The sequence below is a fragment of the Medicago truncatula genome, chromosome 8 (assembly GCF_003473485.1).
Source record: "Medicago truncatula cultivar Jemalong A17 chromosome 8, MtrunA17r5.0-ANR, whole genome shotgun sequence".
NCBI lineage: Eukaryota > Viridiplantae > Streptophyta > Magnoliopsida > Fabales > Fabaceae > Medicago > Medicago truncatula.
This window is the reverse complement of record NC_053049.1, coordinates 19,613,467-19,628,366: the sequence shown is the minus strand read 5'-3', so window position 1 is coordinate 19,628,366 and position 14,900 is coordinate 19,613,467. Positions and strand designations below refer to the sequence as shown.

Sequence of the window (14,900 nt, the reverse complement as noted above, 5' to 3'; positions counted from 1 at the left end):
TAAGATCTCAATTTTTTGATCATTTCCATTTTTTTTTAAGGAAATGATCATTTCCAATTTTTTTTCTTTTGGAAAGAGAAACACAAAAATTTGAAACAAAAAATTATAAAATTTGAACAACTATTTAATATAATTTTTGTGACAATTTCTTTTTTCTCTCTTTTCATTGGTTAAAAACAATGGAGAGAGAAAAATGAAGAGAGAGAATAAAAATATAATGTGAATATGAGAGAGAAATTTGTCACAAAGTGGTTGTACAAATATTATTTCTCAACTAATTATTAGTGGTGGTGGAATTCATTTATGAGTCATTTTAACGATTGCCTCCGAGACACTTTTAAGCATTCAAAAAGAAGAAATTATTCCACAAAAATTACCTTTTAAAAGCCTTAAAGAGTGCCCCACAACACTCGTTAACATTTCCCTTTATCTATTTATATGTTATTGGTGTTGATCCCTTTGATGTTATTCGTGTCTTTGTTCATATCTAACCATTCATTATCTCTCATCTAAATAGTTAATTTTAACCATTCATTTATTATTCTCTCATCTAAATAATTTATTTTAACCTAAAAAACAGTAAAAAATAAAATATATACTAAACCTAAAAACACCCAAATATTTTTCGGTATAAGATGTATTATTTCTTTAAAAAAAAATCTACAATTTATTTTTATGTCTATCTTAAAATATTCACAAAATAACAAAATCGGTCTTCTTAAAATATTTACAAAATAAAAAATTGTGCAAAAGAACATAAATAATTTTTGGTAAGATTTTATTTTTCTTTTGACCGAATTTTATATATATTTTTTAAAGAGATTAATATAAAAAGAAAAAAAATAAAGAAGACCGTAACATATCATATACATTCTCTTCTATCTGAAAAATAAAAAAATAAAAAAATCACTAAAATACAACGCAGTTATATCGCACAAGAAAAGCGGCGCAGAAAGAACAAACACAAAGAAGCAAGCAATTTCTAGAGAGAGAAACAAACAAACAAACAAACAAATTTCCTCATTCCATTTTCTAGAGAGAGAAACTCAACACAAAGTGCCGTCATTTTCATTTCAATCCCTCTCTTCAAAAGATAACACAGATTCTCTTCTCAACGCTTTCACTCAATTCATCGTTTTCACTTCTAAATTCTCTTCTCAGGTATAAACATTCATTTTTTGTTCTAATTTTACACATTCTGCACTCTTTTTCTTCGTTTTTTGATTAATGTTGTTTAGGGTTTTTGTTTTTATGTCAAAAAGTTCAAATTTTTAGAGTGATATGACCCTAGGTTTATCATAATTTTGAATTTTTTTTTATTATGAGAATGAAATTGAATATTGTATTGAATGTTGATATTTAATGTGTGTAATTTAATTCAGAATTTAGTGAGAAATTTTTCAGTTTTGTGTTGTGATGATGATTCCCAAATTAAATTAGGGTTTAGGGTCGTCAAATATCGGTTATGGCGGGATATCCATTGTGGTATTTTGAGCTCTTCGTGTGCCCAATTTTGGTGGATAGTCCCATTTGACGGGCCATAAAGCAGCCGGTATGGCGGGATTTTGGCTCTCCGCCATTGGCAGCACTGAATTAGGTCATCGAGTAAAGCATCAATTTTGTAACAAAATCTGTTATTAATTCCTGAAATTCGAAGTTGTTTATGAACAAATGTCATAACAAAATTAGTTATTACTTTTTGAAATTCGAATTTGTTTATGATCGTAACAGAATTCGTTATTAATTCCTGAAATTCGAAGTTGTTTCTGATTTATGATTTTTACAGAAACATAATTTTTGTTTATTGCGTACAATACACTAAAAATGGTGCGACCCCTTCCCAGACCCTGCCTATGCGGGAGCTTTAGTGCACCGGGTTGTCCTTTTTATTTATGATTTTAACAAAAACACAATTTTTTTTTATGTTATTTGACAAAATATCATGTGTAACGGTCCGGTATGTCATTGTAGAGTGTGTATGCTTAATTTCTTTATATTTGCATATTGATATGTTGCTCAAGCTTATTGCCTTTGTTCCATTATGTTTGCAGGAAATTATACGGTTAAGTTGCGATTTGTGAAACGAAAAATCAGTAGAATTTCTTGAGGTTTTCAAAGTTTTCTGATTCTTCACATTTCTGTATTCTGTTGTGAGGAAAAAAATATGGTGTGATGGAACAACCAAGATTTAACGAACAGCTTCATTGCAATGCCATGGAACGAAGGAATGAGGAAGTCCATCCTGGATCTCAGTCAGTAATGCAGAGCTATCTGGACAGCATGTATGCTAATACTTATACAAGTCCATCTGAGCATAGCAGCACATCAGATGTTAAATCTGTACAGAATTATTCAATACAAACGGGTGAGGAATTCGCTTTTGAATTTATTAGAGACAGGGTAAATCTAAAGAACCCTGTATTTTCAAATGTCGGTGATTCCAATTCTACATTTAATGGTAGGGAATTGAATGATGTTTTAGGCATCAGTCATTCAGGATTTGGGAATTGTTCAGGTGTTTCTGTGCTCTCAACTGTTGAGAAAGGTTCAGCAGAGTTCAACAGACAGCGTACATGGTTACACGGAGACCAAAGCAAATATGGGTCAGCTCGACCAACAGCAAGAACTCCGTTGAATCAAGAGAATGGTCAATTTGGGCGAGGGTATGCTTCTTATGGTGGTTCAAAGAGAAGATCGTCAATGATGATGAAATGTCTATGTAGCTTTGGTGGTAGAATATTACCTAGGCCAAGGGATGGAAAATTAAGGTATGTCGGAGGTAAAACACATCTTATTCGTCTGAGAAAGGACATATCTTGGCTGGAGCTTAGTCAGAAAGCAGTGTTTATTTACAATCTGGTTCATGTACTAAAGTATCAACTTCCTGGGGAAGAACTTGATGCTTTGGTATCTGTAACAACTGATGAGGATTTACAGAATATGATGGAGGAGTATAACCTTATAGAAGATAGAGAACCCCCGGAAAGACTTAGGATTTTTTTGTTCTCAGAGGACGATTGGGAAGATGCTCAGAATGCTCTCCGCAGCATTAGTAATAATTCTGAGGTCCAGTATGTTGTTGCTATTAATGGCATAGACTTGGGATCAATAAACAACTCAACTGCACTTGGTGTCAGCTTTTCAGCAAATGACGTAAGTGAATTTGAGAGTAAACCTATCATAAGAGAGTCTAGCAGTGTAGCTGTACAAGCTATTGGTGTCAGGAATACTCCCTTGACTAACAAATCTGACACTCTGTTGTCTACCCAGTCTTTACAGCAAGTCTCAACAATGTCTTCAAATGCTTTTGAAACTGGTCAGCTGCCTAATGGTGACCAAATGACGCAAGCTGCAGAATTTAGTTATAAACATCCTGTTCACCAAATGACTGTTGATGTCAGGATTACTCCTGTGACTAACAAATCCGACACTTCATTGGCTACCCAGTCTTCCCAGCAAGTATTAATAACGTCTTCAATTTCTCACGAAACTGATCAGCATACTAATGGTGGCCAAATGACGCATGATGCAGAAATCTGTCGTCAATATCCTGTTCAACAAATGACTGTTGGTGTCAGGAATGCTCCCTTGACCAACAAATCTGACACTTCATTGGTTACCCAGTCTTCACAGCAAGTATTAAGGACGTCTTCAGTTGCTCGTGAAACTGATCAGCTGACTAATGGTGGCCAAATGACGCGAGCTGCAGAAGTTAGCCGTCAATATCCTGTTCAGCAAACGACTCTTGATGTCTGGAATACTCCTTTGACTAACAAATCCGACACTTCATTGGGTACTCAGTCTTCACAGCAAATATTAACAATGTCTTCAAATGCTTATGAAACCAGTCCGCTGACTAATGGTGACCAAAATACTCAAACTGCAGAAACTAGTCGTCAATATCCTGTTCAACAAATGACTGTTGGTGTCAGGAATGCGCCCCTGACCAACAAATCTGACACTTCATTGGTTACCCAGTCTTCACAGCAAGTATTAAGGACGTCTTCAATTGCTAGTGAAACTGATCAGCTGACTAATGGCGGCCAAATAACGCAAGCTGCAGAAGTTAGTCGTCAATATCCTGTTCAGCAAATGGCTCTTGATGTCAGGAATACTCCCTTGACTAACAATTCCGACACTTTATTGGCTACCCAGTCTTCACAGAAAGTATTAAGGACGTCTTCAATTGCTCATGAAACCGGTCCGCTGACTAGTAGTGACCAAATGACTTCTTCAATTGCTCATGAAACTGGTCCGCAGACTAATGATGACCAAATGACGCAAGCTGCAGTAGTTAATTGTCAATGTCCCGTTCATCAAATGACTGTTGGTGTTAGGAATACTCCTTTGACTAACAAATCTGACACTTCATTGGCTAATCAGTCTTCACAGCAAGTATTAAGGACGTCTTCAATTGCTCATGAAACCGGTCCGCTGACTAGTGGTGACCAAATGACTTCTTCAATTGCTCATGAAACTGGTCCGCTGACTAATGGTGACCAAATGATGCAAGCTGCAGAAGTTAGTCGTCAATATCCCCCTGTTCACCAAATGACTGTTGGTGTCAGGGATGCTCCCTCGACTAACAAATCTGACACTTCATTGGCTACCCAGTCTTCGCAGCAAGTACTAGGGTCATCTTCAAATGCTTATGAAACCAATTCGTTGACTAATGGTGGCCAAATGACGCAAGCTGCAGAAATCAGTCGTCAATATCCTGTTCACCTTGGCCTTCATCCCTCTCATAACCCTGTTGTTGGAGAGACTCCTATTTCTATGGCTCCTCATCTTTTGAAAAATCAACCAGGGATTCTGAATAAAGACTATCCACCTAGTGGAGTACATATACAAACATCTGAAGTATCTTCAGCGCAGGTGAAAACAATAGGTGATAATAATTCAGGCAAACAAGGGAGTGACCAGGGTAATGTTCTATCCTTGGAAACCCCGTCCCCATGTCTGTCAGTTGGAGTTACCATGCCTGAGGAGCATTTACCTTCGTTCCCTTCCACACAAAAAGTTCAGCACCAGGATTGTGAAGAGGGCTCTTTATCTAGCAGTTCATGTGTTCCTAATTATGTTAATTCTTACTCCAATGCAATCGATTTAACTTGTCTTCATCCTTCTCCAGTTCCTAAAAGAGTTTACTGTTCAGAAAGAACTCCTAGGGAGCAAGTAGAGGTCCTGAATCAGTCCTCAAAGTCAGATGATACACACAGCTCACATTTTCATGTGTCAGGTTTGCTTTCCGATATCAAGCCAGTCGGTCCAGTAACAGAATCTGGCGACAACTTGCATGATGGCAATCTGTTAGATGCAGTCAAGAAACCAACTATTTCACCAACACCCTTTCCTGCAGATGACCATACTGTTGACAACGGGTTTGCCAACGATCAAATGAATAAACCGTTGCTTGATACAAACAGTGAGATGAAGTTAAACCTATCTGAGCACATGGATCCCGAGTTGAAGCATGTCTTGGCGAGTAACGAAGGAGTTAAAGAGGTGGAAACTAAAGATAACCATATCAAACCCTTTTGTGATGAAACCGAAACTAAAAATGGTAAATCAGATCTTCCTGCTGTTCATCATGTTTCCTCTGTTGAGCGCCTTGATGTTATAGCATCCAGTCTTCCAGAGATTGATTGGGGTGAGGCCTATAGGAAGGAATCTAATGATAGCCATGTGGTGCAAGAACTACCTGTTTCTGTAGCTGGGAACATAACCGAAGTTGTTTCTCAAGATTTTCCTGCAAATGTTACCAATCAAGTAGAAGGTGACATTCTAATTGACATCGATGATCGATTCCCCCGTGAAATGCTTTCTGATATGTATTCTAAAGCAATACTTGAAGAAGACCCCTCCATTCTGCATCCACCATCCACAGATGGAATAGGCTATAGTGTAAATATGGAAAATCACGAACCTAAAAGTTGGTCATATTTTGGAAAGCTGGCACAAGAAGGCCTTGACAATGTCTCACCTATTGATAAAGATCATCTTGGTTTTTCACATCATGTTACACCTCAAACAACGGATAGAGTTCCTGTAGATTGTGAGAATTCCCACCTTAATTTTGGTGAAGAAAATCAGGACTTACATAGAAGGATTGAAACAGAAACCCATGTTCTGAATTCCAATTATGATCAATCCCAACTTAGTGATACTGGAAGTGTGCAGTTTGATGGTAGGATGGAAAATCAAAGAGCACCAGAGTCTGAGTACGAGGTATGATTTTAATTTAATTTTTTCAGTATCCTTTTAGATTTGTTTTTCCGCTGACAATAGTTCTTATGCTTTAACTTAGGATGGCAAGTATGAAAGCAAAAACTGTAACCGATCTCCACATGATTCTTCTTTAGGAGAAATTGCTATCAATACTGTGCAGGTAAAGTCTCATTCTTTCCCTTGAACATTCTTATTTGATTTAGTTTTCTTCTCTGCATAAATGGAACATTGTTTTATATATTGATATATATATGCTAACAACATATGTTGCACAGGTACGGGTAAGATAAGATATGATTTACAAATATAATTTTTTTATAAACAATTGGCTAGGGCATGGGTATGGGCTATGGCAATATTCAAATATTTTGTGTGTGTGTGTGTGTGTGTGTGTATAAACATTTTTATGAAGATACTGAATATTTCTATTTATCTTTAGAAGTATCAATTATACAACTACTGGAATATATGTTGTTTATATTAACAAAAAAACCTATGTTTGCATTGAAAACTGATTAAAGATAAATTTTACAAAACATGCTTGAATGTTTACCTAAATATCTTAAGCTTGTTTATGTTATTGTTTTGGTGCAATTGGTAGGTCATTAAGAATGATGATCTTGAAGAGTTGAGGGAACTAGGTTCTGGTACATTTGGGACTGTGTATCATGGAAAATGGAGAGGAACAGATGTTGCTATCAAAAGAATAAAGAAGAGTTGCTTCAGGGGTTCAATATCTGAGCAAGAGAGACTGGTAACTTGTCATTCCATGTCTGTTTGATAGCATATACTGTTTTCTTTTTCTTTAAAAAGAAATAGAGAATGCTTCTTATGGTTGTGGTTGTTAGAAAGTTATATAATGATAAGCATATATTTCGAGGGTAGTAAACTATATTTGTATCTGTTCTCAGACTTTAGAGTTCTGGCAAGAAGCTGACATTCTTTCAAAGCTTCACCATCCAAATGTGGTTGCACTTTACGGTGTGGTACAGGATGGGCCTGGAGGAACGATGGCTACTGTTACAGAATTCATGGTGGATGGTGCTCTTAAGCATGTATTACTTCGCAAGGATAAGTAATGCATTTAAAATGAGCTTCTCATTTCTATTATCATGTAGCATTACTATAAGAAAAATGTTTACTATTGCATCACATTTGATGAAAACTAGTTTTTATAATAGAATTATTTCTTGAATGAAAGGCATCACTTTTCTAAAGTGTATTCTGTCTGCAAGAATGTTCAAGTAATGAATATCATGTCTTGTTTACTGGCTAGTTCGGCTTATGAATCTGAACATGATTTTTGTAGGTATCTTGATCATCGGAAAAAGCTGATAATTGCAATGGATGCAGCATTTGGAATGGAATATTTACACTCGAAAAACATTGTGCATTTCGACTTAAAATGCGACAATTTGCTTGTGAACTTGAAAGATCCTTTACGGCCAATATGCAAGGTATTTGATACTGGTGCAATCTTCTGTCAATTTGATATGGCATAATTTTGGCATGTTAATAAGAAACATAAAATTTCTTTCCTAGGTTGGTGATTTTGGTTTGTCAAAAATTAAACGAAATACCTTGGTTACTGGTGGTGTGCGGGGGACTTTACCTTGGATGGCACCAGAGCTGCTGAATGGAAACAGCAACAAAGTTTCAGAAAAGGTAATATTTTAAGTTATCTCTAGTAAAATGGTTTTCTCCAATCCATATCCACCAAGGGAATTTGAAATTTTCTCAAACCCATCTTTTATGACTTTATCCAATTTGCCATATGACACTGAAAATTAACTAAGGAAATGAGCTGTATTGATGTCTCTTCTTGATGTTGGAATTTCCTTCATTTCATATAGTAGTAAAACTCTAATACTCATAACTTTTGATTTATTTTTAATTATGTTCATTTACTCAAATTATGGAAAGATATGTTCATTTGACCAATTTTAATTTTACACATTAAAATTTTCATATTTCATTTTATTACTGAAGAAAATTTATGAAACATGTGCTATATTTGGACTTTACCTCTAACCAATGACTGGTTGCAACCATTGAATGCTGAATTTGCATTTTGATCTTGTAGGTTGATGTGTTCTCCTTTGGCATAGTTCTATGGGAAATTTTAACTGGTGAGGAGCCATATGCCAATATGCACTATGGTGGAATTATAGGTAAGATTGTGTTCTCATGTTTGTCTTTTGTTTTTTCTGTTGAAGAGCTATATGAACTATCTAGTCTTTTGTATCATCTTCAAATGGGTTTACCTCTTTATAGCAACAGCACACTAGATTGTAGAATAAAGTCTTTCTGTGTTCATTTTTCTTTTCGATCACTTTGCTTTAAAAAATAGATGGAGGGAAAATAAAGAAACAAAAATAGAGCCTTGTCTCTACATCTTTAATTGGCTTGAAAAAGAGGAGAATAATGAACATAAACATAAATTAGGGTCCGATACTTGTGTGGAATGAGCACATATCACTGTAGGAGTTCTTTAGGTTTATCAGATTATCCTATAAAAAGCAGCATTGTTTATTATTTCTCCTATTCCATCAAGTCAACATAAGGAATCAATCTTCCTTCAGAAAAAAAAAAAAAAAGTCAATCAATTGGTTTATTTTGTATTAGTTGTCATTAATATTTTACTCTACATGCAGGTGGGATTGTAAATAACACATTGCGGCCAGCCATCCCAAGCTACTGCGATCTCGAATGGAAAACACTGATGGAGGAATGTTGGGCTCCGAATCCTGTAGCCAGGCCTTCCTTTACACAAATTGCAAGTCGCTTGCGCATAATGTCCGCAGCTGCTACTGAAACAAAGCCACAGGGAAACAAGCCATCTAAATGAATCAGAGATAGCATTATTATTGCTATTGATGATGTAACATTTAATTTTTTTTAGTGGTACTCCAGGAAGTTAGTTATACCAGGGCTGGTGCTAGTATATAGGTTTTGATTTTTTTTTCTTCTAACAGATATACACAGGAATAATCTAGTACTATGCTAGGCAAGGTACTTGTTGTACACCAATGCTTCAATACAAGTGCAAAATTGTCTGATACTTATGGGTAATGGATTAATCAGTTCTGTTCTGACATCTCTATTTATATGATAGTCAGCAAAAAATGATAAGCTACTTCATTTGTTTCAGGAATACTGCTATCAATATTCAACAATTGGTAATTTTTTTTTTTTTTTTCGAGTCCACAACCCTTTCTTTGTCTCAATATTGTTGTCAATTTGGTCCATAATTTTGATATGCTAGTGAACTGATGACGAGACCAACAGACATGTATCAGCCACATCAGCACCAAACGATTTTGTAGGTTCTGTATGTTACTCGTATTATCACGGTATGCTCGTATTAGACGGTAATTGTTAGTCACTGAAGCGGACCAAAATTGTATGTTTTAAAAATAAGGGGATTAAAATTCTGAAAAATTAAATTGATGAGATTAAAATCATGAAATGACAATAATAGAGACAGTACATATAAGGCCAAAAGATTTAGACTAAAAACTTAACAATCCAGAGAGACAAGAGTCCCCATTATGCCAATATGGAAAACTGGATGTGCTATGATGCTATATGTAATTTTGTCATTCTTGAAAGTTAAAAAACATTTCTGGGAAACTGCTAATACCATTCTCTCTTGAGGTTCTAGATTATTTTTACAGCCTATCAAATACCATTATGAAATTTGAGACTGAAATACATGGTCAATAAGTTCAAACAGAAATTATGACTAACTCAACTTTTTTCCAAAAATGATACACTTAAATTGAGTGAATATGCATGTGACTAGAGGTGTGTTTGTTGAAGCGGTAGAAAGCAAAGAAAACCACGTTTTGTGTGAAGCTGTCTTTTGTAGCTTCTATATTTTCACTTCAAAGTTGCCTCAGGCCGCGAGAAATGGCATTTAAACGCTGTTCCAAACAGCCTATAGGTATAATAATATGACTAACTCAATTAAATTAAATGTTAAAAGAAACAAATTACTGCAATGAATAAGTGCATGACCATTCTACTCCCTTTTTCTTGAATTAGAATTCCCTGCTGTAAAGAACACATTCAGAAAGCGATGTCAATCGTTAAAGTGAGATCGGACAGCTCAAATGACGAAATAACAAAATCAGCTTTAAATGGTTGGGATTGAAAAGTTGGTGATGCAGTTTCTGCACCAAAACCATTTCCTTTTAGCTTAAGAAGCTCTGTCAGTATATGACAAACTTGCCACTTGCCAAGCAGAAGCCATCATAATAGGCCTTCCTTTCCAACCAAGTAAAAGGCAACCCTTTTCACATGACAATGTATATCCATCACAATCATAAACAGAAAGCATCATTCTAGCTTGACTTGTACACTTGAGTGGCATTACTTGAAATCCTGCTCTTCCTAATTGTCTTCTCCATTGATCTACTCTTTCATGTCTCTCCATTCTATCAGGACCCTCACAAGCCACAATGTTACAAATTTCTTCTGCAAAATGTATTCTCTCTATTTTCATCCTAATTGGACTATTTCTTGGCATACTTGCCTCAAGAGAATCAAATATTGCTGAGTAATAGTGAAGTGATTCTAGAAACCTACCAAGAAAGAAAGGTCCATTGTGGTTTGTGTCTTGCTCTACAACAGTGAGTGCAATTGGACTTAGCTTCTTGATTGATTGGAGAATTGATTTTAGATAGCCTCTACTTTCTTTCACATATTTGTGTAATTTCAAGATGCTATTAACAAATAAAGCTTCACCTTCTCTCAAGCCGAGGTTTTCGATTGTAAGAAGAGAAGGAGTTGCCGGCTCTGATATTATGCGAAATTCAAGGACTATTCCCAATGAGAGTGCTTCCTCTACATGCAAATTCATGCTAGCGCGAAGTTTTGCGTTGTTTTCTTCATTCGTACTGAATCCTGTTATCCTGAGCTTTGGAGGTCCCTCAGGCCTCGAAGCGAGGCTCCTTATAAGCGAAGGCCATTGAAGAGCATGCTCCATTCCTAAATCAATTATATGTATTGAGCTTTTTCCTTTTGATCCTTGACATATAGCTTCATTTGCAGCCATGAAACCGAAAGTAATGTAAGGTGTGGTTTGGTAAAGAAGCTGAAAAGCTTCCAACTTATTCTCCCTAGTAATCAAAGAAACATCATTAGAAGTACTTGTTGTGAGTGTACTATTTGAAAATACATTTTGTGGATAAAGTGATAACCTACACTTCAATGCCGTCGCAAAACAGAAGGAGACTCTTTGTAATGAATCTCCTGAAGAACTCGACAAAGCCAAAATTTTACCAAGTAACAAATCCGCCTGATTGTTGTCTCTACAACCAACGGCCTCGGCACAAGCCAATAGCGTATGGACCAAGTCAAGACCTTGGTTCATACCGAGACTGGCTTGTGATTGTGGAATAGCACCAAAGTTGCCATTCATTTCAACTTCTTCGTCTTCCATTGTGATCGTTGTATTTTCGCAGATCTCTAATTCTTCATCCTCCATTGTGGTTGGATCATATCCAAAAACATCATCATTCACCAAAAAGTTATGATCAAAACTTTGACTTTGATGATTCTTCTCTTGAGACTCATGATCTGAATATTGATCCATGTTGATGAAGCTATCAACAAAGTCATCGACTTCCGAAGAAGGTAATAAACAAGAAGTGGTGGTAGTATCAAAAGTACACAATTCAACATCATCAAGTATTGTCTCTTGGTCATGGCACTCTCCTTCTTGATCTTGCTCCATTCTTGCAGGGCAAAACCTTCTTATAGGGAAATCAAGGTTAACACTTTCATTCATATAGAAGGAAAGCCACATGTTTAAGTCTTCCATATAGAAGAAAAAGAATTGAGAGGATTTGAGTGATTTTATGATCTTATACAACACTATATTGCACATAAGCAGTTTCTATTTAACTCTCCTACATAGAGGTTCTAAATATGATTATAAGATACAATACTCAGCAATGGTATTATTAAAGAATAATACCAAGATTCTATTGGCTTAGAGAAATGGTTGATTGTAAATATTTAATAATTTAATGCACACAAGTTAATTACAACACAACAGAATTTCCAACTTAAAATCAATTACTTTTATTTTTTTTATTTTGTTGTTAAATAGATATCATTGCATTCCACTACGAGATAATTGAGATTTATTTGGAAGATTAATCTCATTTATCAGATGCTTTTCACACGAAATGGGACTTCACCAAACACTTATGGTGTGTTTGGATTGAGGGTTTAGGAAGGGAAGGGAGGGGAGAGCTCAGTTTTTGTTTTTAAATTACGAACAATATAAAATGATTTTTTTTAAATAAATTAAGTGTTTTTGAAGTATTATATGATCATTTATCATGTTGTTAATTCAATTTTCTAAAAATCATTTTATAATGTCCGTAATTTAAAAAGAAAAGTAAACTCTCCCCTCCCTTCCCCTCCTAAATCCTCCATCCAAACACACTCTTAGGCTTTGTTTGGAAGTTTCGAGAGGATGGGAGGGGAGATGAAGGGAGGGTTTTGGGGGTGGGAAATATACTCACATTTTTTAAAAGAGTGTTTTTTTTTTTAAGTGATGAAATTAATACTTATGATTAATATATTTTTTAATTTAAGAATATTATAACAACATATATTAAATTTAAAAAATTCATATACACTCTCTTTCAATACAATTTTTGAGTTCCCACAAATTAGTAGGATTTTGTATTATGAAGAAAAACGAACCCCTCGAAACCCTCATCTCCCAATGTTCTTTATCTCTTCTCTGCCACTTCCTCCTTCCTTTTTTTCCTTAGTCCTTCTCTCCCTTCCCTTTCAAACCCGTGAACAAATGATAGTAGATATTAAGGGACTTAAATATCAACCATCAATAAAACAGCACTAAAGATTTACTTTAAAAAGTAAAAATGTTCCGACACTTATTTGCAAGAAAACTCATTTTTTATAAACAAAATCAAGAATAATGGAAGCATATATTAAGCAATTCAAAGGAAAACCACCAACATGGACACAATTTTACAATAAAATTTACGTATATACACTATTTATTATTAACAAGATAATTTTGAAAATGAGCTGAAATCACACCTAATACACGTACAAAGGTCCAATCATTTGTATCAACTCATTGGTTGAAACCCAATATTTTTGTTTTTAAATAATTGCAGGCTACCAAACATGACCCAAAAAAATATGATACGGTTCATATTCTAAAAACCAATAACCTAACGTAAACATAATCATGTTGATTGTAAACTAAAAATATTCAACAAAATTTTATATTGGTTATCGGCCACCAAACAACAAACCATGTAATGCAAAGACAAAAGAAAAAATATATAGTAACATACATAAGAAGTCAATTCATCCTTTGTGACATCTATTCATTTTATGATTTCATGTCAACAAATTAAGTGAGTAAACAAATTTACTATTCATAGTAACTCTTAGAAAATCGACTTGAGATGTCAAATATTTATAAATACAATTATTCAGATTGTTTAATGCGAGACTCGTAACACACCTTTTATATTTTAGTCATTTTAGAGCATGATCAGAGTAGTATTTCAGTGGATAATCCAACATATCTTGAATATACTCTAATATAATCCTAAATTTTTTACTACACTTACCAAATCGATTTTGCATAATAGGTAAGTATCAATCAATGATTTTATAGTAATCAGATCCCAGATTTAAATCTTCATTTTTTTTTAAAAAGCTAAATTAGTTCATCTAAATTGACACTAGAGAGAATCGAACCGAGATTTCAAGGAGATTTCAATCTTCATTAAAACACCATATAATTAATGTATGTAGGTGTCAATGTCACACTTCTATGGGTTGTTGCATTTAGGAGGTAGAACATGATGAGTTTCAGCTGGCAAATATAAAGGGTAATGTACATGAGGTAGTTGATGTTAGGCCCTTCTACCCTTAAAAGATAATACCTTTTGGCAGTTTTTATGAGCTACATGTGGTTGCATGTTGACCAAAAAATAGAGCTACATGTGCCATGATCAAGCCATAAATAAAGGAAGACATAGTAGTAAAAAGGTTTTGTCAATGTGTAATTTATATGTACTAACTACACATGACTTCTTTATAAACAAAATTTTACTGTTTTAAACATATTCAATAATTGGTTATATTTACACAAACATTTTTTATTATAATAATTAGTATCTCATTAAATTTGTAATGGGATGCACACTCATTATAAAATTGAAACAATAATAGAGTTGAATTTGTACCATTTACTTGTATTTGAAGCTATAAAATTATGAATATTTTTGGCTATAAATAAGGTGCGAAGGAGTATTTTTCTATGAAAGACAATTAAATTCAGGACCAAGAGAATAATACTGATAGAATATCTTTTAAAGAAAATGATTTTTTTTAAGGAATCAACTTGAGAATATCTTTTTGTCAAACATGTCAGAATTCCCTCATAAAAAAATTATATGTTTAGTTAACTAACAATGTTTGATATCATTAGGTTGATCACCTTCACTCAAACTCGAATTTGAAATCTCGCAATTGTCTGCGTAAGGTTTATGTAGCATTTTGTCACCTCATCTATGAAGATAATATGTTATTTACTATTATTAAAACCAAAAAAAAAAATGTTGGTAAAAAAAACCAGATGTCTTTTTGAAACAAAATAACTCAAC

The 14,900-nt window shown here is 34.5% G+C and overlaps 2 protein-coding genes across 2 annotated transcripts; one reads left to right on the top strand and one right to left on the bottom strand.

Annotated features, from left to right (window-relative positions):
- The first annotated feature begins 948 nt into the window (after positions 1–948).
- On the top strand, positions 949–9,378 carry LOC25502340 (uncharacterized). Its single transcript, XM_013589678.3, has 9 exons — positions 949–1,161; positions 2,052–6,228; positions 6,308–6,388; positions 6,830–6,982; positions 7,140–7,303; positions 7,538–7,685; positions 7,771–7,893; positions 8,312–8,399; positions 8,883–9,378. Exons 2-9 carry the CDS (start codon positions 2,173–2,175, stop codon positions 9,074–9,076), a joined length of 5,007 nt encoding a protein of 1,668 aa, XP_013445132.1. The 5' UTR covers positions 949–1,161; positions 2,052–2,172; the 3' UTR covers positions 9,077–9,378.
- A 304-nt stretch (positions 9,379–9,682) lies between these two features.
- On the bottom strand, positions 9,683–12,166 carry LOC25502341 (GRAS family protein RAD1). Its single transcript, XM_013589679.3, has one exon. The coding sequence runs from the start codon at positions 12,119–12,121 to the stop codon at positions 10,430–10,432; it is 1,692 nt and encodes a 563-aa protein (XP_013445133.2). The 5' UTR covers positions 12,122–12,166; the 3' UTR covers positions 9,683–10,429.
- Positions 12,167–14,900: the final 2,734 nt, after the last annotated feature.

Excerpts from the sequence above, each read along its gene's own strand:
- LOC25502341 (XM_013589679.3), bottom strand. The coding sequence starts at position 12,121 with ATGTGCAATATAGTGTTGTATAAGATCATAAAATCACTCAAATCCTCT.
- LOC25502340 (XM_013589678.3), top strand. The coding sequence starts at position 2,173 with ATGGAACAACCAAGATTTAACGAACAGCTTCATTGCAATGCCATGGAA. Across the intron at positions 6,389-6,829 it reads TTGCTATCAATACTGTGCAG|GTCATTAAGAATGATGATCT; the intron begins GTAAAGTCTCAT and ends TGCAATTGGTAG. Across the intron at positions 7,686-7,770 it reads CTTTACGGCCAATATGCAAG|GTTGGTGATTTTGGTTTGTC; the intron begins GTATTTGATACT and ends TTTCTTTCCTAG.